The sequence below is a fragment of the Dermochelys coriacea genome, chromosome 3, assembly GCF_009764565.3.
Source record: "Dermochelys coriacea isolate rDerCor1 chromosome 3, rDerCor1.pri.v4, whole genome shotgun sequence".
In the NCBI taxonomy this organism is placed as follows: domain Eukaryota; kingdom Metazoa; phylum Chordata; order Testudines; family Dermochelyidae; genus Dermochelys; species Dermochelys coriacea.
Genome location: NC_050070.1, coordinates 83800091 through 83827856, shown reverse-complemented (window position 1 = coordinate 83827856; position 27766 = coordinate 83800091). Strand labels below are relative to the sequence as shown.

The following is a 27766-nucleotide window of genomic DNA, read 5'->3' as shown; positions in this document are numbered from 1 at the left end:
GGGATAGGTACCCAGAATGCAATGCATAGGGAAAAAATGTAGAACAGCACTAGTGAGGTGCAGAGCAAAACTGTGACAGCTAACATGAGTAAGAATGGCTCTAGGGGCAAACTGAACTGAGTGTGATTAAACCAGTTCGGTCTCCAGTCACACCAGATCACTGAGAGACAGTTCCATTTTTTAGCTCAGGTACAAGCTATTTAGTAGCAGGGGAAACCAGCAGAGCAGCATTCTCTCTCCATGCGAGTCACCCAACCCTTTTCTCTAAGATTTTGGCCCTTCTACTCCCTGCCACACAAAGTGGGAGAGCACAGGGGCTGCGTCTATAACAAGTTTTAAAAACCATGCAGATGCTTCACCCAAGTGCAAAAATGCATCTGAAAAACGACATGAAATTAAAAATGCTTTTGCAGTCCTGTTTATAGCATCTCTACTGTTAATCAGATGATACTACTGCTTATCTTTGGGAGTGCCTATTCAAATTCAAACATTTCATTTACTATGAATGGTTTTTTTCATAAATACTTTACAGTTCTCTTTTATCACCCCTTTGTGTGAATGAAAAATCTTGTATTTATAAAAATATATATGAATAAACTTTGAAAGTTATTTGAAGTACAGGTGTAGCAAACATGGGTGTCTTCCAGTGCAAAGAGATGATTAGAGTGGCAAACCTTGTAGGATTAATACACCCAGCATAGGGCTCCAAAGAAAACCAGGTCATGATGGAGTAATACGGCCCCAAGTATTACTCCTAATACTCCTAAGTATTAGCTCCACCACCTAAAAAAGTATAAGGCCATGAAGCCCAAAGGACTAGTTACTTTTAGACAGTTTCATGATAGTGGCTGTTATAGCAGCAGTTTGATCAGGTTGCTAATCAATGGGGAGAGAAAAACAATAATATTGAGCCATACAAGGTACATGGATTCTTCTCAGAAGAACCAACAGTGAGATGGAAATTCAAACAAAATATGTCTTTACACGATAAAGACAATCCTTTTATGCCGTCTGCAACCATTTTCCCTATCCAACAAAACTGTTTTGAAACATGCTTTTACAAATGGTTTCTAATAGAAATAATGTACTCGTCAGAAAGGACAGTACATAGCTTTATTAAAACTAGGCTTAAAAAATATACAAGGCAATTTTAACGAAAGGCAAGCTCATGCTACAAGTAGAGGGGACATGGTTACACTCCACAGTCAAGGTTTCATCTCCACTGTAAAATGTAACAATGTTGGAATTAGAGCCTTGCACAGATACACAAATGTGTATCTGCATCCGACCTGCCATCCGCAAAAATTATCTGTGGATATCCGCGGATTTGCAGGGCTCTACCATGGGGGCTGGGCTGAGGCTCGGAGGCATCCCGCCCACCAGAGCCCAGTTGGGGAGAGCCGTGGGCAGCTGTGGGGAGCCCACGGGGAGTCGCAGACCCTCCCGCAACTGCCCTCAGCTGGGCAGGGAGCCTAGAGGGCGGGGGCCACGGCCGGGGGCTGCTTTCGGCCTCCCCCCCGCACTGGGGGCAGATGGAGGGTCTGCTGTGGCTCCCCAGCTGGGCTCCATGCAGGCCTGGCCCAGGGGAAACCTGTGGAGCTGCCTGGGGGCTGCTTGGACCCCCTCGCCCAGGGCAGGTAGAGGGTTCGCCATGGCTCCCCACCACTTCCCCACCTGACTCTTACTATGGCTGGCTGTGGCTCTGAGCCACCCCCACCCCAGCCGGAACCGGGTCAGGGAGAGCAAGCTGGCAGCTGTGGGGAGCTGCGGCGGACCCTCCACCTGCCCTGGGCGTGGGGCCTGAGCATCCCACCGCCCAGTGTCCCTGTCCCCCAGGCTCCCCGCCCAGAGCAGGTGGAGGATCCATGCTGCGGTTCCTCACAGCTGCCCATCCGGTTACTAACAACAGAGCCCTGCGTGGATACAAAATTTGTATTCACATCTACACTGCTATCCGCAGAAATGGTCCACGGATATAAAGTGGATACCCATGGATTTGCAGGGCTCTAGTTGTAATCTCGTTTCTTGACTCAATTGTACTATAAAGTGTGATCAAGTCATGCCCAAGTCGACACTGGCCAGTACACAGGTGTTTATAGAAACACAGGAGAAAATATAGTATAGCCCAGGCCTTAGAACTTTTAGGCTAGAAAGTACCAACGGCCCATGAAGTCCCATCCCCCATCTTCTGGCAGGGGCACCCAGCTGGCAGTAGAGATGGACTCTTCTTTCTTGTGCTTTGATGGAAAGTCTTGAAAAAGTATTAGTTTCCACTTCTCTATTACATTTTACTCTGTCCCTTGCATAGTTTCTTTTTTTTTTTATTTAGTCACCCTTTCTAAATTGGGCCTCTAAGGTGACAAGCACCCTCACCTTCTGTTAGGGCTCATCCCGTCCCCAGGATCAGTCCCTTGGCTTTCAGGCAGTAGGATAGAGCAGCAGCCTCGCTAGAATGATAGCAGACAATATGTACCTCAGGAAACTATCAGAATGAAGCATATCTGTGCAGTAGAAGAGAGGAAATTTGAAGTTCAGCAGATGGCTACAAGTCAGAGTTAGGAAAATAAAAAGATAGGACACAGGAGTTCTAGAATCTTACAGACTGACTCTAGAGGGAGCAGAGTAAAAAATACAAGTAAATTTGATTTGTGTGGCTTTGATCTTTCTTTTGTGCAAGCTCTCATAAATATGACAAAAATAGTGCATAAACCATTAAGATGTGCATCCCTGATTTACTGTGATCCCTGCCTATATGGTTGATTTGTGCAGCAGACTAAGAAGTTAACCAGTTAACCATGTTGAATACTGAAGTCATGCTGTACTGGACAAAAAAAACTGAAATAAAAAAGGCATAACAACAGATCCACAAGCTGGGGGTGTCAAAGAAACTTAAACCAAAACAAAAACCACAATTTACTAAGCTCTTAAATTTTAAATGGAAACATTGCAGATGAAAAGTTATGGTCCAGAGGATAAGTGCAATAATAATCAATTCATTTATATTAAAAATGCTTCCAACTCTATTAGAATCTTTTTTCTTTATACACTATTTTTGTGTCCTCAGAGGTTTTGTTCATCTTTGAGCTACAACTATTTCTTGCTTCTGTCCCCATCTTTCCAATATTGTTCAGTCTGCATTTCTGTAAGTCGTGAGATAGTTCGTTGAAATGCAAATATTTCCTCCTCTCCTGTAAACATGGAAAGTCCTCCAGCTGAATCCTAGATTGATATATAAAAAACGACACAGAACTGTGAGACATGGATCTATTTTGACCAGCATCCCATCTAAACTATACCTCTGAATTCTTTAGAGAGCTAAATAATACAAGACAGTGGACAGTATAGGGTACCAAAAGGGAAATAAAATGTAAAAACCCTCAAAGTAATGTTAAAGGAAATCCCTGTTTCAGCCACTCAATTCTCTGTAGAAATATGACAAAGCAATATATGTGGGCTAAAAGGAAAATGATGATGTTGGCGCCTACTTCCACTGTTTTGTTGACTCAATACAGAGCTACATTTTCTTGATTGTTTTAACATACAATTGTTACAATTTAATGGCTGATTACCATCACTGGTAAAATATGGTTTTGTTCTTTCCTTAAAATTAAATAATTATAACAAATGTTAAGTAATCCCAAACCTTAGATGAATTTAAGCAATCAGAAGACAGGCAATACTTTTGGGGGCCAGTATTGCTTGCTTTGTGTACACAGTAATGCACATCGACAAAAGTTTAATTCATTTGAGTCATCCAAAAAAACTGCAGAAAATGCCCTATATGGAGCAATCTAGTTAAAAATTATTTTAAAAGCTATTAGCAATTGTAATAAAACAACTAGGTAGATTCCCTTGTAACAAACACAGACTTATTAGGAGCCACTCAGACCAGTAGCCAGTGGACAGATTTGTAAGGTAACCCTGCATCTCTTCAAAGAGATACAACTGACAATTTATTTGTCATTTCCAGTTGTTAAACATAGTGAGCTAAACTGATGCCTGGTGCAACTCCACTGAACTCACTGAAATTATATCAGGGTGAAGCTTGGGTCAATATTTTCATAAATTGTTGAGCAAATATATAGAATATTAAGATATAAAATGCTTCATAGATTTATGCAAAATGGATTCATATCTATTGATCTTTTCCTTGACCATACAGATACAGTAAAATATGTAATTATAAAAGTAACAACTGTGGTGCATGGATTCTACTACACAGCAGCAAGCCATCCGTTAAATGTTTACTTCATTCTTTCTCCTGCAATGGTGCCATGATATCAGATCAAAGACAATTATGCTCTTTTGTAACAAAAGGAGATGATGTTGATATCACTCACCTGGCTCAACCCCAAATCATCCATCAGTATTCTGCTTTCCTCCAGGCCACTGTCATGATGTTCTAGTGGAAACAAGCTTTGGAGAGATGTCAATGCAGAACAAATAATACGTACCTGAAATAGGGAGAAATGTGTATTGGCACCATTGCTTGTGTTCTACACACATCTTTTATGGAAAAAGCTTTAAAGTACTTCATTTTGTTTTTCCAAGTATCTTTCTTAAGTTTCACCCACCCACTAGTACTGCAGCTATGTGGATTTATTACTTAGTCACTTGTGAGAGGCAAGTAAATAAATAATGATATTAACTTTAATTAACCAGGTCTTTTTCTGAATAACAACTTGAAGACCTTTTATGCACATGCCAGGGTGGCAAGTGCTTTCTCCCCTCAGTGATTCATTCAGCAGGAATGGATCCACCTAACTGTGTCACCTCCGAATATTTGCTATATGACATAATATTTACCACTGTAATCTAACTTTTTAAAAAAGCAATATGAAAACCACAAGGAAATTATGGATTCTCACTAGTTAGGGTTGCACTGAGAGGATAAATGAACTGCACAGACATTCCCATCAACTGAATGTTTAAGGAATATGAAGTCTTTCTAAAAGTTCAGTTTGGCCACTTCATTTTGGACTCTCAAAATTCAAGTGAGTTAAAAATTTAGCTTGAGTTTTATTATTACTACTTTTTAATAATACTATTAAGGCTGGAATAACTATTTTCAGATCTGATTTGAAGAGATACTGTATACAGTGAAGTACCAGTATCCCTATGAGGTTTATGATATAAACATACTGTAATAGTATTGTGGACAGCTTACAGAATATGGATAGATCCCAGACAAAAGATTTTCATTGCAGATCGGTTTCCACAAATATTTAGTTTCACAATGATGGAAAAAATATAGATCAGTATGTATTAAGTTTTAACTGTGATTTTTTTAGATGATTTTTCCACAGGATTAATTATAGGGTAAATAGGGATAATGTTGCTTAATGCTCATATGTACTTTGGAGGAGGTCATATTTCATGATCACCTGATGTGCTTCTTAGAGATGATACTAAGAGGTAACCGATTGCAAAAATAAATACCTCCGATTTTGTTACTCCATGCCTACTGCATACATATTTTCTAAGACACTGTATTTTGTCCCAGTTCAGCATGGTATTTAAGCAGGTTCCTAACTGACTTCAATAAGACTACTCACATGCTTAAAGTTAGGCAGGTACTTAACTTTTTGGTGAATCATCTTGTAAAAGACTGATATCTCTATTCCTATTTCCTGATTGCATACATATTTAAGTGTGTACATATATAATCACACACAGGATGGAACTTAATATTTTCATTACTCTTTTAAAATGATCAGCTTAAATATGAAATGCCTTTTTTGTTGTTTTAATAGTGCTGATTTTGCTTCCCCATGATTGAACCTTTGTAAATCCAAGTTAAGTGGTGCATTTATCATTACTGTTCCATTAGCAGTTCTGCAACCGGATTTAAAATCTACAATCAATGTTTCTTCTAAAATTAATATCACATTTTAACAAATATATTAACACTTTAATATTCTCTTCATTATTAGTCCTGACTGGCTGTGCTAACATGCCAGTTTTCCCTTCCAAATTAAAATCATCTAGCATGAGTTTAGCTCCAGAATGCTCAGTGGCCCATTCTTTAGTTACTAGAATGATACCACCCATTTAATTGTTTATTTCCAGATTCAGTAAAACATCACTATTCAGGAAGGACAAATAAGGACCTACCTAAATTTAAGCACATGCTTAAGTCCCACTGAAATCAGTGTTTGTTTTAAAACATCATCGTATTAAGCTAAGCTCACAAATTTTAAAATTGTTAATAATTTCTCACTTTTTAAAAAAACACTTCATAGATTACAAATGTCTAGAAATGGCCAGATTTTACTCTTAAGTGAAAGTACCTTTAATAAGGGAAAATATGTACATTTCAGATATGGAAAAAGCCAAAGTAAATTATGTTTTTGAAAAATGAAAATAAAAGAAAATTAATTCCCTGCAATTCTGCTTCTTTGAAGACATCGCATAGGATTTTCAATCCTGGAATTTAGCTGGAAGTTTTGTGACATTGTACTAAGTAACACAAACTCAAGAGTGAGAGTCTTATAGGAGCAGATCTTCAAAGAAGAATATGTAACATTATTAAATAATCATAGACAATTTTCTGGACATGGTCATTACTTTCTATTTAAATATGAAAAATGTAAGTGACCTCTTTCCTCTCTCAGTACCCAAGCCATTCTTACTAAGGGTAAAGGAAGAAATTAAAATATAGCAGGACCTTGCTAGTGCCTGGGAGACACCTGGCCAATTACTTGAAACTTGTGAAAAAATAAGGCCCTGATCCTCCACTGAGCTGCCTGTGAGCAGACCCTTCCACCAGCATGGAGCCCCACTGGCTTCACTGGGGTTCTGTGCGGGCTCTGGGGTCAGCCCCCATAGAGCTCTGTCCTGGATTGGTGAGCAAACAATTGTGCACTAAAAGAGATAACAGAGGTGATAGCAGTCTATTTGACTTGATTTTTTAAAATGAATGTTGCAACATTTATTGTGTATTTGAATGATTGTAAAGGCACCTAATGAGTCTTGGCTGGACATGATCATAGCAAGTTTTATAGAAGTAGTCATCTCAGTAATATATTACCTCTGTTGTTAAGTCTTTGCCAAAAAATGCAGAGAAACTGCCATTTTTGTGTGTGCAAATTATGTATGTGACTGAACTAAATATGAGATTCTACTATAGCTGACACTGTTATCTAAAGTAAGATGGTCTTACTTCTTACCTGATGGAAGACAGGATTAATTTATAAAATGGCCAAATAACATTATAATACATGTGTAACTGAAATACTTAGTTCTCACCTTATGATCATAAAATGTATCAATAAGAGTAATGAAGCGGCGAGCTTGGGTCCTTTTTGCTATGGTAAATAGTGGTATGTTACGAACAAAGACTGTGTCAAAATTCTTAGATATTTCCAAATAGTCACTAGCTCCAACTGGCTGAAATTAAAAAAAAAAAAAAAGTGATCACTGGAACGCCCACTACAGAGAGAATGATACATTAACACTACATTTTAAAATACTACAATTACAGCATAGTGGATGAAAACTACTCCAAAATATTTCTTATTTTCCTCCTTTATATTGTTTGTCTCAGAGACGCTTCAGTTTCAACATCTTCCATTTCTGATTGCGCATTCCTGTTGTTGATGTCTCAACCTAACAATGCTTGATTGTTCAGAATTTGGCTCATGTGAAAACTTCTCATCTGCTTTTTGACAACACATTATGACCCCTATGACAATCTTAAACACAATAATAGCAATAAGCAAAAATTTGCAGAGGAATAGACTGAATATATTGTCTAGCTACAAAATCAACCCAAATTATGAATAATTTGGACTGCTATTAGAAATATCCATTATTGATGCTTTTCAGTAGCAAAATCTGCAGTCAAAACACAAATCCATAGTTTAGATACTAAATCTTAATTAGAAATGTATTTGGCACAACTAAGAGCAACTGTCTAACTTTCCAGATTCTGACAGTCAGGGGAAGCAGACAAAAACCTTTAGTTATAGCAACATTTCTGGCAAAATTATATTTAAAAGAGGTGTCAAGATATTAAATACAGTTCAAAATTTGATCTACCATTAATACTGATTTAAAAGCTTTAATGAAAAGGTTAAATGTTCATTTAAAGATCTGAAATCATTAACAGAAGATACACACTGAGATAAATATCACATGCAAGAACACACAAGCAAATTTGTTTAAAATGATTTTCTGCACTATTTATACATCAACACCTAAGCTGTTTGAGGTGTTTTTGTAGCCATGTTGGTCCCAGGATATGAGAGATACAAGGTGAGTGAGGTAATATCTTTTATTGGACCACCTTCTGTTGATGGAAGGGACAAGCTTCCAAGCATCACAGAGCTCTTCCTCTTCCTGTGAAAGATTGTCCCTTCCATCCACACAAGGTGATCCAATAAACAATAATTACCTCATCCATCTTGTCACTCTCAAGACCTAAGTTCACAGGTCTACATTTTTCCTGCAATAGTCAATGATGTCCCCAATACAGTTAACCCCTATATTACTGCAGGGAATATTTTATATTGAGCTATTCATATGTAACTGTGCTTAGAAGAAAAAGTCTCGCACACTGATTTACAACTTATGGGACAAATCCTATTTGCCTTACTTATAAAGAGGTAGTTCAGTGCCTTGAATGGAACATGCAGGATTTTTCTCTATCAACACAGAAATCCCTTCATCCATTAATGAAATGCATCTACTTCTACAATTAAATATGGTGACAGTGCATAGCAACATCTTTAAACAACATCTTAGAACAGGAAGTAAAAAAATGTTATCCAACTGAGAGTACCAGGGGAAGTTTTTTGTAGGTCAAATGCAATTACCCAACTGGAATTTCACCTGGACCTCAGGGCTGACACCTCTCCTCTTAAAAGAAATTGTAGGAGATCTTTAATTACTAGAAGTGACTAGGACCTTGGTTTCAAGTCTCCCTCCCTACATCCAAAGCATCAGTCAAATGAAAGAGAGCCACAAGAATTAAGATCTTGTAGAGAAGAGGTTGTCTATACAAGATACACAAACAAGGGAGAGTGAAGTTCTGAAAGACATTCCAGAAAAATCTTCTCAAGAAATAATGAAACTGAGGCAAACAGTTTCCAGCTCCTTCAGAGCAGAGGAAGGCATGGATGCTCCTAACACTTCTCTAATATCCCAAGGGTTCCAATGAATCCCTTCCCCTCCCATGAATCCCTTCCCCTCCCATTCATAATCATGCAACATTCTTATGGCAACTGCAGCAATTACCTACATCATGGAAAAATAATATTAAAGTATGTAAGTATTTTAGCTGTCTTTAGTGTGTTATATATTGGGTAGTCACTCAACAATTAAGCACAGAGTTTATTTTTCACTTCATTTCACCTCCCCATTCCATGAGTGATGCATCTTTCAGCTGGAATATGGACCAAGAACAGCTGCATCATCTGGATCGGATAAAGCAGGAAAAGTTTAAGGAAGCTGTGGAAGAATTTGTGGATGGAAATTCTGCAGAAGCTGAAACAATCCAATCTAACACCAGATCAATCTGACTGAAATACCAGCAAACTGGACAGCAGTCATATTGTATACCAGAGCACATGATGTACACTGTGTACCATGATGCATCCAAGGATTAGTGAGTTGACCATAACCAAATGATTCAGCTAGTGCTAACTCCTATTCCAAGTCTAGGACTGAAGAGCTCCTGAAATACACAGAGAAGACTAAATACTTCTGCATTCCAGAATGCATGTAAGGGACACTGGGAAGTGTCCTGATGGTATTTGAGAAGGAGAAGAATAAGCACATATCTATAATTCTGAAGAAACACATAAGTGAATACCCACTCAGGTCCATTCTAGCATATGACCAGACTAATCATTCTTCTACTGCAGCTCCAAGTTCTAAGGCATTAGTAACCCATACAGGGTGGTTTTGCACTCTACTTCTCAGGGGCTGCTCTGACTCATTCCAGGGACAGTCCTTTCAAGGATGAAGGCAAATCTCGCAAACTAAAAGCCAATTAATAAAAGAAAAGAAAAAAGTACAAAATATTACAGAACTCCAAACCAAACACCCATCCACCATGGTGGATTGCTTTAAATCAAAGTGATTTAAATGAGCAAGCAGACACCCTTAATTTAAATAATCTATTTTAATCTTGTTTTGCATTTGTATTTCTTATTTTCCTAAAGAAAGGTTGATTCTCACTGTTTGGTAAAAATTGGTACATCGTTTTGTTAACCAGGAGGACACACTATATCCATATGCTTTTATTTAAGAAATTATATAGCTTAACATATAGCTTAATTATTCAGATTCTGATTTTTTTAAAATTATGTTAGAAGATAGTGAATGACTTTTTTAATAGATGATAATTTTTACTTGTGATTTGTGTCATCTTGCATTTGGATGGAAATTGGAATTCAATTAAAAATGCACAAAGCAACATTTAAAATTGCTTTTTACTTGTTAAATAAAACTACTTTAAACATGATGGATACTTTTTTTCTTATGCAAGTTTAGCAAAACATGTTTTGCATTTAAAAATTAACTGATTTTAGATTGGACATTAGGAAAAACTTCCTAACTGTCAGAGTGGTTAAGCACTGGAATAAATTGCCCAGGGAGATTGGGAGCTTTTAAGAGCAGGTTGGACAAATACCTGTCAGGGATGGTCTAGATCAGTACTTCTCAAGCTATCTTATGTGAGGGACTGGCAATTTTTTTTTCCAATGTGCATGCAGATCGGCAGCCAATGGCTCACGGACCGGCACCAGTCTGCAGACCACCACTTTGAGTAGCACTGGTCTAGATAATACTTAGTCCTGCCTTGAGTGCAGGGGACTGGACTAGATGACCTCTCAAGGTTCCTTCCAGTCCTATGATTCTGTGATTTATTAAATAAAGGAAGTGGTTAGTGAATTGAACTAATTGTTTCTGGTCACCAGGTCCTTCAAGATTTTAGAACTGGTAGATCTCATCCTCAGACACCTCACTTTTATTCATATATTAGAAGAGGAAAACAAGCTTTCCTGCTTTTCAACACCCAGTTGGTTTCTTAACTTTGAATGAACTAGTAATGGAATTTAACTCGTTGAATAAACTGAAATTAAGAAAATATTCTCTCTGAACCTGCTACTGCTTTCAAAAATTAGTTTAGCACATCAACAAATTTTGCTTCCAGGTGCTTAGCGAGCGACTTCCACCATGTTTAACTTTCTTTAGCAATTTGGCAGAAAATGTCCTGCTTGTATATTTTTAATGTAAATTATTGTAATGGATTATACTAAATTTATGCTTTAACATAGGTTGTCATAATCTCACAATTAATTTTAAATAGTTTTTTTTAAAAGAAAAATGTATTTTAAATCAGATTTTTTTAATTTAAATTTTTTTTATCATAATCAATTTTCATCCATCCTGCCACCATCCACTTAGATGTATATCTTCTGACAATAAAAATTACAGTTAATTAACCCAGTGGACTCCCACTCATGGAGACTAAAAAGTGTGATAATGCAAATTATACTTTAATAGAAAACTGAAATAGTTGTAGAACAGACAAAAATAAAGCTAATGTGTTTCAAATCTGTAAAGAGCAACAAGGTTTTTTTTTTTTTATAAACTATGGTTAGTTTTTATGTATATCAAGATCTAATATACACACACTCAATTTATAGAGAGCTAAAATATACCTCCTAACAAGTGTAAAAGAAGACCTTGATGTACTTCAGCAATGCAAAAGGTGGGCAATTTAAATAAAGAGATATCCCAAACCAAATAAAGCTACAGCTAGATGAGTTTGAGCACTCCTCAAGCTTGGAAATAGGTTCTATACTATTGATAAGCCAACCCCATATTCTTGTTTAGAAGCCAAATCTACGCAATAATGCTTGGTAAATATGTGCAGAGAGCACCATGGGAACTGCTATGCAAATCTCTTGAACAGAGAGACCTGGCGACCATATCTGTTCTATTCTGACTGGAATGATCTTTGACATCACTGCCAAGCTGCACACCTGCTACCTGTAACTGAGATATAGACAGTAATATCTCTTGGCAACAGGAAAAACTAATCACATTAGTGTCATATGAAAGACAGACCTAGGCGGGCTTTCTAAGAGTGATAGTTCTCTCCACATAAGAACTCTATGACCTTTTCTTTTCCAAGTTTGTGTAGAAGGGCGTGGGCCTAGCAAACAAGCACAATGGATTTTAATCCTAGTTCCAACAGTGGCTTGTTTTGTTATCTTGGATGAATCACTTAATGACTTTGAGCCTTACTTTCCCCATCTGTAAACTAGGCATAAGAATAATTACCCAATTTATAAATGCTTTTATGGTACTTTAAAGCTTATCTTTGCACTCCCCAATGTACTGCTGCTCTGGGTAGGCAGCTCCCTCTCTGCTGTGTTTAAGCAGTTTGAATTTACATTAGGTAATATCAGAAGAGACCAAAAATGCAGCTGAGGGTTAATGTGACTAGGCATCCTGATGATACCCCCTTCCCCAATCTCATGTCCCTGCTACATTAGCAGCATGAAGGGTATATGGCATTCGCACCCCTACATTGGTGCTATCCCACTGAAGAATCTCTGGGACAGTTAATCAAGCTTTATGGCCAGATTACACCTGCACTACAGCAAAAAGCAGTTGCATTGTACTGGAGGTTCTGGCTTTTTTAACTGCAGTAATATTCAGAGGCTCCAGTCAGGATTAGGGACCCATTGTGTTGGTCATTATACAAACACAAGAAAGCATGGTTCCAGCCCTTCAGAGCACCTCAAAAGCTTCCCCCCCTCCCATATTGCCAGCTGGTCCTTATCCAGCTGCTGCTCTCTGGCAGGCACTGTGATAGTGTTGGACACACCCGCTGAAGAAATATGAATCTGGAGGTGGCCAGCATATCACTGGCAATGGAGCTCATGCATCATCACAGACAGTTACGCTTCCTTCTGTCATGATTCATGATGGAAAAACTAGGTGTGGCAAAAAAACAACTTCTTTTCTTCTTTCAAAATATGACAGCATGTACAAGTATAAACTAGTAAATATTACAGAAACCCAAGTACTACTTGCTACTAAGGAGGCAGTGTTGCCTAATAGAAGGAGACCTGAGTTCTATTTCTGGCTCTGCTATTGGCCTGCTACATGACCTGGGGCAAATCACTTCACCTCTCTGTGCCTTAGGTTCCCACCTGTTAACTTTGTAATGGACTTTGGGCCAGATTTTGAAAGGTATTTAGGTGCCTAAAGATGCAGGTAGGTGGCTAGTGGGATTTCTAAAAGTGCATATTCAAATTCCACTAGTGCCTACCTTTATTGTTAGGCACCTAAACGCCTTTCAAAATTTGAGATCTATGGATGAAAAGTTTTATAAAAGAGCTGGGTATTATTTTTATAAAGCAAAAATATATTCAACTTAAAAAGTCTGGTTAAACCTGAGACCCTGCTGGGATTATACTGAGCCCTTCTGCAATACATCTCCTTTGAAGTCTTGCACATTCTGAAAGGCTCCTGATCACTCAACACAGATTAGGTTCTGACTACCATTAATCTACATCTGCAAGACTCCAAGATTGGTGGCAACTGATAGAGAAATGGTGGTTTTCTAAACTTTACAATTCTGACAGGCTGTATTTTATTTTATTTCATTTCATAAGCCTTAATATAATGGACTTTTCAAGCCATAATTAGTATTCTGAATTCACATATCCTGTCCCAGGAATACCAAAAGTTGGCTGATTTATTGAGTACTGAATGGCACTTTAGTTAGTAACATCTCTAAGTATATTACTCCATCTTTTAAATTTCAGTTAGGATTACCTTATACTAATCCTTCACAAGGTAATGATGATATTCCTCATTCCCCTACCTGAGCAATTAACAAGTTCAACACTCTTGGATGTATCTGTTTTTCTGAATAATTTTCTAAATGGGAACAATTAAAATCTACTTTTTGATTGGTTGTGCATTGGTATTGTCTGAATACCTTTTGTTTTTGTAAAATTCTGATCAAGACTCAAAGAACTTTAAAACAATCAGGAGTCTGCAGAAAACATTTGTCATTTTAAATTAGCAGTCAGCCATCTCATATGTTGAGCAGACTTTCTGTAATAAACTTTCACAGATAAGGATCTGATTTGCTGTGGATCTCATTGCTCCTATGTCAAACATGCTGGTGAGGTAGAATCACTGTAGATTTCTATAATTAACTCTGATGCCAGGCCTCAAGATTTTATCAACAACACACTAATGCAAAATGCATTAGCACCAACATGGGCTACCTCCTGACCAAGAGGCTAGTCTACTTCAGTTTGCCTGACTGCGCTGTCAACTTTATACTTTTTTGTTTCTCTGTCTAGTTAATGTATGTTCTGCTATCATCATGTCTGTTCAAGTAGCAGGTTATTATTTAGTGTTCTCTGTAGACTGTATTGTTCTCAGAGTTACTCTTCTATTTCCATTATATATTCCTGGTAGTGATACATAGCTAGCTAGCTCTTCATTTAACAAGAGTATAAAACATCCCACTCAGCAATGACAACACAGTATGTCCTATAGAAAACTAGTTTTTCGTAGATAAAAGATGCCTTACATAAGTTAGGATGAAATGTCCTTTTCTAAACGAAGGGAAAATATTATATTGATTGATGCTGAACTAGATTATAGGTCCAGCCTTAATGAAATACACAAGACTAGTGATTGATAATTAAGAATACTGAGTGCTGAAAATCACGTACACAACAATACAATTTAGAAGATACGTTTACTAAAAGTCAAAAACTGTTCAAAACCTAAATGCTTGTGAATTTACATATTGAACAACATAAATATATAAAGCCCTTTCTACAGATTCCAGGGAAATCATTCTTCTGTAAGCAGTTTGGCTGATGATCACAGAATCAAGACAATACCCTTACAATTATTATTCAAGAGAGAAATAATAGAACTTGGGGCATGACCTGTGATTCAGTTACAAGTCTGAGGTTGAAGATGAAGAACACAGACAGCTAAACACTCTGATACCATGGTGAGGAGTATGGTATAAAAAATGTAAAACTCAAGGCATGGTTGACAGTGAAAGTGTACTGGACAGCTTTGTGAATTTAAAGGTAAAAAACAGTGATTACATTTTACCTAGGGTTACATTCTGAAGATTTATTCTAAGAAATTTTCGTACTGACCTACTGACATGAGCTATATGGTCTGACTGTTCTTTAACAGGTCCACTGTGGGGTTTCTTGCACCTTCCACTGAAGCCTCTGATATTGACTACTTCCAGAGACAATATACTGAACTAGACAGACCAATGATCTGATCTGGTAGGGTGGTTCCTATGTTAATTACACACAAAAAACCTGGGTTCATATAACATTATTAAGGTAGCAAAGTTAAGCTCTCAAAAGTTAGGAAATGCCAGAATTAAGGTTGCCTGTACAACCTTAATTCAGCTTCCTTGTGCATATGCATTATGATAAAGTCTTTAATTACATGATCACATACTATTTTTTCAATAGGACCCCAACCTCTCTCAGGACACTGTGTGAAGATTCGCAAAAAGAAAAGGAGTACTTGTGGCACCTTAGAGACTAACAAATTTATTAGAGCATAAGCTTTCGTGAGCTACAGCTCACTTCATCAGATGCATTTGGTGGAAAAAACAGAGGAGAGATTTATATACATACACACAGAGAACATGAAACAATGGGTTTATCATACACACTGTAAGGAGAGTGATCACTTAAGATAAGCCATCACCAGCAGCAGGGGGGGGGAAGGAGGAAAACCTTTCATGGTGACAAGCAAGGTAGGCTAATTCCAGCAGTTAACAAGAATATCAGAGGAACAGTGGGGGGTGGGGTGGAAGGGAGAAATACCATGGGGAAATAGTTTTACTATTTACTATAGTGGTTCTGTTGTGTGGTGTGTGGTTGCTGGTGAGTATTTGCTTCAGATTGGGGGGCTGTCTGTAAGCAAGGACTGGTCTGTCTCCCAAGATCTGTGAGGATGACCCATCACTCTCACAGATCTTGGGAGACAGACCAGTCCTTGCTTACAGACAGCCCCCCAATCTGAAGCAAATACTCACCAGCAACCACACACCACACAACAGAACCACTAACCCAGGAACCTATCCTTGCAACAAAGCCCGTTGCCAACTCTGTCCACATATCTATTCAGGGGATATCATCATAGGGCCTAATCACATCAGCCACACTATCAGAGGCTCGTTCACCTGCGCATCTACCAATGTGATATATGCCATCATGTGCCAGCAATGCCCCTCTGCCATGTACATTGGCCAAACTGGACAGTCTCTACGTAAAAGAATGAATGGACACAAATCAGACGTCAAGAATTATAACATTCAAAAACCAGTTGGAGAACACTTCAATCTCTCTGGTCACTCGATCAGAGACCTAAGAGTGGCTATACTTCAACAAAAAAGCTTCAAAAACAGACTCCAATGAGAGACTGCTGAATTGGAATTAATTTGCCAACTGGATACAATTAACTTAGGCTTGAATAGAGACTGGGAATGGATGAGTCATTACACAAAGTAAAACTATTTCCCCATGGTATTTCTCCCTCCCACCCCACCCCCCACTGTTCCTCTGATATTCTTTTCAGAGTAGCAGCCGTGTTAGTCTGTATTCGCAAAAAGAAAAGGAGTACTTGTGGCACCTTAGAGACTAACAAATTTATTAGAGCATAAGCTTTCGTGAGCTACAGCTCATCCGATGAAGTGAGCTGTAGCTCACGAAAGCTTATGCTCTAATAAATTTGTTAGTCTCTAAGGTGCCACAAGTACTCCTTTTCTTTCTGATATTCTTGTTAACTGCTGGAATTAGCCTACCTTGCTTGTCACCATGAAAGGTTTTCCTCCTTCCCCCCCCTGCTGCTGGTGATGGCTTATCTTAAATGATCACTCTCCTTACAGTGTGTATGATAAACCCATTGTTTCATGTTCTCTGTGTGTGTGTATATAAATCTCCCCTCTGTTTTTTCCACCAAATGCATCCGATTAAGTGAGCTGTAGCTCATGAAAGCTTATGCTCTAATAAATTTGTTAGTCTCTAAGGTGCCACAAGTACTCCTTTTCTTTTTGCGAATACAGACTAACATGGCTGCTACTCTGAAACCTGTGTGAAGATTGGATCTCTGGAATTCAAGCAAGATGTGTGGGTAGCTGAAACAATGGATGATAATTTGTTTGGAGTTCATTGTGGCTAATAACTGTGTAATCAATGCCAGGAAAGGGGTCTTATAAATTCAGTCTGTAGAAATTCCCTTTAAAGATATGGCCCAGGTTATACACATGGTTTGTAGGCAACTGGTTTGCAGTGAAAGAATTGTTGTGCTCCAAGGAGCAGAAACCATTATAATAGCTACATGCTGTGGTAACTTTCCAGCAAGGGAAAAGATGAGGAGTGGCTGAAACCTTTTTGAGACTTGGGGAGCAGGAAGCGGGGAAGAGTCTCTAGGCGGAATCTGAGCTGCTAAAGTGCTTGTGGATCTGAAACAAGAATTGATCCATTTGTTTACTTAATGTTTGACAAGTGAAGCAGCAAACAGTGAAAAAGCAGCACCAGATTTTGTGAAAATGAAATGAAGTAACTTTAAAGGATTCTTATCCATTAGCACAAATAGATGATATCCTAGCAGGTTCAATTTGGTTTTCCATAACGGATCTTCAAAGTGGGTATTGGCAAGTGAAATTGAATCCAAAAACTAAGGAAAAAACTGCTTTTAATAGCAGGTTAAGACTTATGGGAATTTATAGTGATGGCTTTTGGCTTGTGCAGTGCATCAAGTATATTTGAGAGGCTAATGGAGAGGGTATTACATGGCATCCCCTCTCAGCCTGTCTGCTATACTTAGATGATATCCAGGTGTGCACTAAAACATTCACAAATGGTCTGTGATAAGCTGAAGGTGGCCAATTTGAAACTGAACCCAAAGAAATGTGAGTTGTTTCTGGGTACAGAATGAGTGAGTAGGGAATTTCCAGTGTCAAAAGCCAGACACTCACACAAGTGCAGAGTTTCTAGAGCTCTGCTCTTATGGTTTATTTGTGGATTTGACAATATTGCAAAACCACTGTATATGTTGGGTGAGAAAAGGAAACCAATTGTTTTAATTGTAGTCCCAGAGGGGGAACATGTACTAAACATGTTGGGGTATATAGATAGGATAGTCAAATCCTGATGGAAAGGATCAGATTGAACAACGGTTGTGTTTTCAAAGGCAAGAATAGGGGAAATCACTTGATTTCCAATTGAGGTATACTGCTTAGGAGTAAAACAGAAGTTTGGATCTGTGACCTGACACTCCAAGGAACCAAAAAGGAACCTTTCCTGGTTAGTTACTATGCAAAATTGGCTATTTCCAGCATTGGTCACCCTCTCTGTAGGAGTCTTCCATCTGGTCAGTTGGACCATACACCCTAACGATGATTGATTCTGGAGCTCTCCCTGCAGTCCACAGAAGATAGTGTTTGCCTCAAATACATTACATCTGCAGATATACTGAGGCCCCTTTTTAGAGCAATAGGCCATCTGTGGAACTTTCCATGTTTGGATTAGAGTGTGATAGACTACCAAGGTACGCACATTGACATGTTCCTTGTAGATGCCATCTTCAAGGTGACCTATAATCACCTGACCCAAAGTTGAATATATACAATTGTAACTTGAGGATTAACAGGTTCTTGCCCCAAGATCAGGACCAGTTAGATTATTGTAAAATTATCATATAATTTGGGAACCCCAATGTGCACATATGCAGCACTCACACTATAGGAACTCATATATACACACACACACACAAAAATAAATGATTTATTAATAATTTAGCAAAGTTATACACACACAAACTCAACAAGGCAGATAGAGATCATACAGAAAGTACATTTGGACTGCCATACTTACACCCTGGAATGTTAACCATTATCTCTCTCATCACGGTCACCGTCCTCATCTTCCCCAGTGGCCATCATTCTGGCCCCTCCCAAGGTCTACATCTCTCTACTTGCTGCCCCTGGGAGGTTACTTTTATAATAGGTTATGCTGATGTTACCATGTCCAATGCATATTCAATAAAGGTCCTTTTTTGTATTTCCTCCCCTTAAGGTGTCCGTTTTCTATAGGTTAGTATATGTATGATGTTACATGTCAATTTGTTGCCATGGCGCCTTTGCAGTCAGACATTCTGTCCAGAACCTTCCAGATGCTGGCATCAGCTATGTTCTGTGGGTGGCTGTTGTCGGTGTTCTGGACAATATTCCCCCTCTTGCATGCTACTTTCAGTTCCCTATAACTTATGAGTTACTTAAATTTATCTATGCCAAAGGTTATAGGCCTCAAGCCTCACACTATCTATTAAAACCAAATCTTACAGGATAAAAGCCTGTAGTTCCTTGCATTACTACTAAATATAATAAAGCAGAACAACAAAGCTATGAGTATAATATAGGTAAGCTGGCCCACTGGGCTACAGTGGACTTGTTCTCTTAAGTCACTTATGTGCTTTTGAAAATTCCACTAATGAGCTTCTTAACTTAGTACTAAGTCCCTACCTACCTCTCTCTCTGTCTCTCTATTTTAAACACTTGCTTGCTGCATCTGCTTTCATATTAAAGTTAATCTATTCAAGCTAGGGACTGGGTCTTCCTATAAATATGCACATCCCCTAGCACAGTGGGGCCCCAGTCCTGACTGGAGCCTTTGAGAACTGCTGCACTACAAATAATAATATAATGTAAATTACAGTTTGCAGGTTACAAGGAGGCAAAACAACTTTCCAACTAAAAACATAGTGGGAACACTTTAAAAGATTTGGATTGCTGTATTTTTTTTTTAAACTTTGCTGTAGAATAGTATGTGATCTAGTGGTGAGAGACCAGGACTGGTAGGAATCCTTGGTTCTCCGCCAGTATGAGTTATGTTGGCCAAATCACTTAATCTTTGTTCTTCAGTTTGCCAATCAACAAAATGGGTATTATAAAAATACTTTACTCTGATGTTGATAGGACAAGCTAATTAATATCTGAGATTCTTGGATGGAAGGAGCTATTTAACTACTTAGGATAATAATGAAAATGCAGTATATATAGCACATCAGAACAAAGTTAGATTATCAATGTAAAAATAGGGTAAGGGCATGTCTACATTAAAAACTTAAGTCGAACTATATTAGGTTGACTTACAACCATGGCAGTAATTATTGTGGTAGTTCATGTCCACACCTCCCTCCTTTGGTCGGTGTTGTGCGTCCTGACCAGGAGCACTTCCATCGACCTAAGAGGAGCAGTGTGGGGAGCTGAGAGCCTCTCTCAGTTCTACTCACAGCTCCCTGCCAGGAGCCCCGCTGCCCCGTGGTTCCCTCTCTGTTCCCTGCTCTCAGTTCTCTGCTCCCCACTGGGGGAATGGCAGCCCCCGGATCTCTCAACTCCGTGCTCCCCATCGGGAATGGGGCAGCGACTCAGAATCTTGCCTCCCAACTTCCCTCCGGGAGTGGGGCAGTCATCTGGGCTCCCAGTGGGGAGCTGGGAGCGTTGGTGCAGCTGAGCTCCCAGCGAGGAGCTGGGGAGTGGGGAGCTGGGACGCCAGTCAGCACCTGGGCTCCCGGCGTGGAGCGGTGAGCTGATCTCAGAGTGGGGAGCCTGGGCAACTGGCAGCAGCCCAGCTGAGAGTGGGGAGGACTTTCTTGTCTATTTCATGGCTCCAGCGAGGAGGCATGAAATGGACAAAAGAGACAGCCAACTGCGGTTGTAAGTAACACAGTGCTCTAACTACACCAACATCACCTCCACGAGAGGCATAGGGCTTGGCACTGGGCTCAATGTCCCATCATGCATTGCTTTCTGTCAAAGCATTCCATGAGTTTCCAGCTTTCTTTCATGCCATATTTCAACGGCCCTTGTTTGTTGTGCATCCCGGCATCTTTGTGAGAAGGGATGGATCTCGCACTGCTCTCCTATGCTCTTATAACTGTCATGAAGACGTTGCGGGTGGCAGTGCAGTTAATCGTGAAGTTCCTAACTGAAGAAGACTCCCTGTTGCCTGATATGCTGTGTGATATGGACAGGAGCAAGTTTAGATTGCTTTTGGCATTCACAGAACAGCTGCAGACTGTGGACCATCGCTTGTGGGCTCAGGAAACAAGCACTGAATGGTGGGATCATATCGTCATACAGGTATGGGATGATGAGCAGTGGCTACAGAACTTTCGGATGCAGAAAGCCACCTTTCTGGAACTGTGTGCGGAGCTTGCCCTAGCACTGCAGTGCAAGGACACAGGATTGAGAGCTGCCCTAGCAGTAGAGAAATGTGTGGCGATCGCTGTGTGGAAGCTGGTGACTTCAGCTGCTACCAGTTGGTCGCAAATCAATTTGGAGTCAGGAAGTCAACCGTTGGGGCTGTGTTAATGCAAGTGTGCAGGGCAATTAATTGCATCCTGCTACGAAGGACCATGACTCTGGGAAATGTGCATGAACTAGTGGACAGCTTTGCAAAAATGGGTTTCCGTGACTGTGGAGGGGTGATAGATGGCACACATATTCCAATTTTGACATCAGACCACCTTGCGATGGAGTACATCAATAGGAAGGTATACTTCTCCACGGTGTTGCAGGGGCTTGTGGATCATCTTCAGGAACACTGGCCTGTATAGAAAGCTACAAGTGGGGACTTTCTTTCCAGAACTGAAGATTACAGTGGGGGATGTTGAAATGCCCATATAGATCCTAGGAGACCTGGCATGCCTTAACAGCCATGGCTCATGAAACCTTATATGGGAAACCTGGACAGCAGAAAGAAGAGGTCAACAATAGACTGAGTACGTGCTGGATGACAGTAGAATGTGCCTTTGGCAGATTAAAGGTGCTCTGGCAATGCCTTTATGCCAGGCTAGACCTGAATGAGAATAATATTCCCATGGTCATAGTCGCAGGTTGTACATTGCATAATCTTTGTGAAGCTAAGGGTGAAAGGTTTGCTCAGGGGTGGAGTGTTGAGGCAGACCGCTTGGCTGATAATTTTGAGCAGCCAGATACCAGGACTATCAGAGGGACCCAGAGGGGAGCAATTCGAATCAGGGAGGCTTTGAGGCAACACTTTGAAATTGAGAACCAGTAATGTACATCTCTGTGATTGGTGCTGCAATGTTACATTACATGTAGTTTTCCTTGGAAATAATGGTGACATATGGGGCCTTACATTCCAGTAAGCAAATGATTAAACTGCCTGTGTAGGTATTGGTAGTGCCTGCTATCTCAATTTGTAGGAAACAAATAAAGATGAGTTACCATTAAAAATATTTGCTCTTGTTGCACAAGAAACAAGACACACACACACACACACACACACACACACACACACAAACAAAGACGCTTGGTGGGAAAGGCGGTATCAGGGAAGGGCAGACTTTCAGAGCTACCTGTAGGTCCAGCTATTCTTTTGAAAGTTGTCCAGGGCGTGGAGTGAAGGGGAAACCGAGAAGTCCCAGAAAGTGGAAAGGACTGTAGGTCAGAGTTTGGGACAGGGTATGGAAAAGAGTTCTGAATGTGCTGCAGGGGAAGGCGGGCACGCATCTGCTCAGTCTGCAGCATTATTAAGGACTTCAGCATCTGCGTTTGCTCCTCCACGACTAATCATCCTCTCAATAGCATCCTTAACAAACTCCTGATTTTCTTTTCTGTCCTGCCTTTCAGCTTCCCTCCACTCCTTGTGTTCCCTTTTCTCTGCATTGGAGCAATGCAGTACCTCCTGGAACATGTCATCTTTGCTCCTTCTTGGGCGCTTTCTCATCTGGCGGAGACACTTGGCTGGTGTGTGTGGGGGTGTTCCTGAAGGCTACATCTGCTGAGGCAGAGGTAACAATGCACAAAAACATGATTGTTAAGTTCACGCACAGCATTGAAACATTTCAGTAAAATACACCTTTTATAACATAATCACTTTCTCACTGACCCTTGGCAAGCACACAACTCGGCAAACACCCAAAGCATGGTGAGTGTTGGCTGGCGGCGGCGGTCACTCTACATGGGGTAAAGGGCACTCTGCAAGGGTTGCGGTACAGCCGACTAGGCAAAAAATTCTCCCACACTTTTCCACAAGTGGGGTTCATTATAGCAGACATCTCACTGCTATGGGTAAGCAGGGAAGCAAGGGCACATCTACTACACGCTTGTGGATTCCGCCCTGGTCCCTATGCTGCTCAACTGTGTGCTGCTTTGGTCCCTGCACAAGTGACTGCAGAATGGCATGGGAAAGTTTCCTACAATGGGGGAAGGAACAAAGCAGCTCTGCCAAGGAACCTTCGGCAGAAGATTGCTGAGTACCTCCAGGAAACTTTCCTAGAGATCTCAGCACGCATCAACACTCTGTTCTGCTGTACTGATTAGCTGTACAGGGGAATGTCCAGCACACAGAAACACAGCCAGCCTTGTATATTCCTATACCCTGAACCCACCTTCACACTACACAAACCACAGCCACAGTACCAGGCGTCTCCTCTCCTGCTTCTTGCTCGCTGAAGAGCAACTGCTGAGACTGGTAAACACTTCCGGAGTGGTGAACAGTTCCTGGCTGGCTACCTGTCCCACCGGGTGACCCTGCCAGGAGCTCCACTTGGTCATCTAACTCCATCTCTTCATCAATAACTTCGTCCTCCGGGTTAGGTGCTCTTTACGCCACCTCAAGGCCTGCCGAAGTATCCACAGGGCTCTTGGCGGTGGAAGTGAGCATCCAGTTCCTTATAGAACCAGCAGGTCTTAGGTGCAGCACTGGAGTGATGGTTTGCCTCCCTCGCCTTATGGTACACTTGCCTCAGCTCCTTTATCTTTGCTCTGCACTGCAGCATGTCCCAATCAGATCTTTTCACAGAAGGTATCAAAATTCCTACTGCTCAAGCGCAGCTGGGACTGCACAGCCTCCTCTCCCCACATACTGATCAGATCCAGCAGCTCTGCAATGGTCCAAGCTGGAGAGCGTTTGCTGTGATAATCTGCCATGGTCACCTGGGAAGGTGTGATGAGACCTCTCCATGCTGAGCCGAAAGGGAAATGGAATTTCAAAAATTCCCAGGGCTTCTAAGCGGGAGGGGCAGATGGTTGTTTACCTGGCTGTAGGGCAGTGGAGTTCAAACTGCTGACCAGAACGGTCAAGATGGGCATTGTGGGACACCTCCTGGAGGCCAATTAAAGTGATAAAATCAAGCGTGGTGTTACCACTGACACTTTGTTGACAAAAATTTTGTGCAAAAAGCCTTATGTTTCTCGTCGGGGTGGTTTTATTTTGTTACTAAAACGGCATTTTTGCCGCCAAAAGTTGCATCACAGTGTGTATGCATTCGCTATTTTGTCGACAAAAGCTGCCTTCTGTCGACAAAACTTTGTAGTGTAGACAAGGTGTTAGGTCGATATAAATTGCATTACGTCGACCTAACTATAGTGTAGACTCAGGCTAAGATGTGCTTTGGATACTTTTGTGTAAGTGAATAGTGTCAGCAGAGGGCAGCATTTGCTATGCATAGGTGACAGCATCTTTAAAAGGTGCATCAGGCAATATTGAGAGCAGCTAGAATATGTTCTAGTCCTTAAGAATAAGAAGAACTTTCCTATATCTAGAATGTATACTTCTATCTATTTAATTTATACTAGACTAAGACTGAAGAGTCACAGTTGTCACAGTTATCAATTTTAAAACGAAGTCAATTGTAAATAAAACAGAATGGAAGAAGCTGCAGAGGAAAAGAGACTTTCCATAGAGTCATGAAAAACTTCATGTGGCTTCAGTCTCATGAGATATTTTATTTACAATTTTATAATTTCCAGTTGGCAAATTTGAAAATTTTACATCTAATTAGTATCTGTGCTTTTAAAATAAACGAGGGAGAAATGTTTATTTGACCTCTCTATTATTTACATTATCATAGCTCTTTGACTGACCAAATGTGTAAGGAAGGAAAGATGTTGTTTATTAAACATTTTGTTAATTTTAAGGCATCCGGTCTAATCCATCTGAAAGTCTTCTAAAATCTGGTAATTAGTGATAATTATACATGCTATTTAATTGACAGGATCCTGTTCCTTAGGCTCCATTTTAATTGCAAGCTTTTTCTTAACATACTAGTTATGTGGTCTACCGCACTTTGCAAACATTTTGTGTATAATATAGCACTTTGTGTGGTATATAGCACCTGACATAACTAAACTTTGCAACCCTCTTATCATGTAGCTGAGTTTATTCTTCACATAGAGATGTAGTGACAGAGAGAAAGAGATTAAGTGACCTACCCAAGGGCACAGAGAGTGGAAGGGGCATCAATATCACCATTAGAACTCAGGAGTTGCATCTCAGTCCTATGCTCACCACCTCTCTCAGGTACCTCTAACTAATTAAGTCTGTTTGTTTATTTGGAACAGAAGATGATGTCGAAGCAAAGAATAGATGTTTGATAAAAACAGACAGCTATATTCTGGAACATCACACAACATTGAGAAATGTCTTGGTACAAAGAAAAACAAAATGATAGCATCAATTCCAAATGGTAGAAGATTACGTGCAAGTCATGGCAGTTTCCGAACTACCAGCATGAATCTTTAGTGGGTTTGAAGTACAGAAAGGTTGCTACACATCATGATTTTTTTAAAGCAAACAAAATAGGTTAAACCTCTTTCATACTGCTTTGTTATAAATTATGTTCTTGAACGCTGTCACATGAACCAATAAACCAAATAACTGATTGTATATGTTTGTCTTATCTTTCTGCTTTCTTGATCCTATGTTAGTTGATCATAACTGAGAATTCTACCTATTTCAGGATTTGTATTATTACAGATTGAATTGTCCCTGAGTTTACCCAAGACCCAAATTTATGACATACTGCCACAGAGAACAAGTCTGACTTTGTGCTCAGTTGGTAAATAATTACTTGTTTCTACAACTTATGCAAGAGAGTTCATCCTCTCACACATCCTCTCCAGCATAAACCCATCAAAGAATTTTGGCACTCTGGAACAAGCAAGGGCTCTAGCAGATTTGAGAAAAGTCTGTAATGTATTAAATTCATTGCTGTGCTTTTGTGCCAAGGAGATGATCACATATCAGACCATATCAACTGGCATATGCTTGTTTGGGAAAACTCCACGTAATATCTTCTGAGATGTTGCTGCAACATTACAGTGCAATCAAAAAGAATTTTCAAAGACAACTGATAGTCACAGTCATTTTTCCTGTCCTAAATTATGTAATGTTGTTGGACATGCTAAACCAAGGATACATGAGAAAAAGACTTAATTAATTAATGTTCTGTATAATGCTTTGAGGACCTCAGGGGGAAGGTGCTACAGATACAAAGATGTCTACCCATACTATTTTATTTTAGGTAAGACAACATCAGAGATAGATTAGATAGAAAATTATCCAATGGCAATGGTAGCTACTTTCTGTTATAAAACCATGTTTTCAGTTACTTATAACTATACTATAAGCAAAGTTTGGCCTGAAATTTTCCATACTGGATGGCTGCCTCAGACTGATTTTTTTTGGAAAGTTTCAGCTAAAACTATTCTGCTGTTTGAGAATGAAGCTAAGAAAAAAAAATATTGTTCTGCTCATGTTAATTTTTTATAACTGTTTTATGGAGAAGTTCTAGTGCCACCATGCTTTGGAACAGTGACATGACATGTGTCAGGAGAACTGCCCTAATGTTACGCATAGGTCTTGTGCTGTTCCTGTGAAAATCTGGGAGCTGCATGTGGAGCTGAGAGCCCAGGCTCACAGCCCCTCACACTGCCCTTCTTAAGCTGTGGGAAGTGCTCCTGGACACATACCACCGACAGAAGGACTAGTGTGGACATCAGCCACCAGTGATTGTAAGTCGATCTAACATAGGTCAACTTATGTTTCTAGGGTAGACATGCCCATTAATGTAGATCAGTCCTCCATATAGTTAGATCCATAGAATTTAAGGCCAGAAAGAACCATTAGATCATCTAGTCTGACCCCATGCATATCAAGTCATTACATTTCACACAGTTGCCCAGTAATCTGTGACTGGTTAAAGCACATCCAGTCTTGATCTGAAGACATCAAGAAATGGAGAATCCACCAACTTCCTTAGCAGTTTGTTCCAGCAGTTAAAAAGTTGTGTCTAATTTCTAATCTGAATTTGTCTTGCTTCACCTTTCAGCTACTGTTTTTTGTTAGGTCTTTCTCTGCTGGATTGAAGAGCCCGTTAGTATCTGGTCTTTTCTCTGTGAAGGTACTTGTACACAGTAATCAAATCAGTGCTCAATCTTCTTTTTGATAAACTAAACAGATTAAGTTTTAGATTGATTTTTAAGTCTCTCACTGTAAGGCATTTTCTCCAGTCCTCAGGTCATTTTTATGTCTCTTTTCTACACCCTCTCCAGTTTTTCAACATCCTTTTAAAAATATGGGCACCAGAACTGAATGCAGTATTCCCGTGTCTATCTCACCAGTGCCATATACAGAGATAAAATAACTTCCATATTCCTACCTACTGCTTCCCAGTTTATACAGCCCTGGATCACATTAGTCCTTTTTGCCACAGCATGACACTGGGCTCTCTCGTTGAGTTGCTTGTCCACTATGATCCCGAGATCATTTTCAGAATCACTGCTTTACAGTCCCCCAGTCTATGGATATGATCTGCATTCCTCATTCTTAGATGTATAACTTTGCATTTGGATGTTTTAAAACAGTTTATTTGAATGTATTTGAATACAGCCAAATGCAAAGTTGTATTTCTAGGAAAGAGG

The 27766-nt window shown here is 39.8% G+C and overlaps 1 protein-coding gene across 3 annotated transcripts in view; it reads right to left on the bottom strand.

Moving 5' to 3' along the window:
• Positions 1 to 525: 525 nt before the first annotated feature.
• AFG1L (AFG1 like ATPase) overlaps positions 526 to 27766 on the bottom strand; it is a 150284-nt gene continuing 123043 nt past the window's right edge. For 2 of the 3 annotated variants that reach the window (XM_038397569.2, XM_043510773.1), the window contains exons 11-13: positions 7249 to 7389; positions 4341 to 4454; positions 526 to 3219 (exon numbers count right to left, since the gene is read on the bottom strand). In XM_038397569.2, coding sequence (XP_038253497.1) covers positions 3091 to 3219; positions 4341 to 4454; positions 7249 to 7389 — 384 coding nt within the window. In that variant the 3' untranslated portion in view covers positions 526 to 3090. The remainder of the gene's footprint in view (positions 3220 to 4340; positions 4455 to 7248; positions 7390 to 27766) is intronic. The other variant, XR_006279901.1, reaches the window with a different exon arrangement.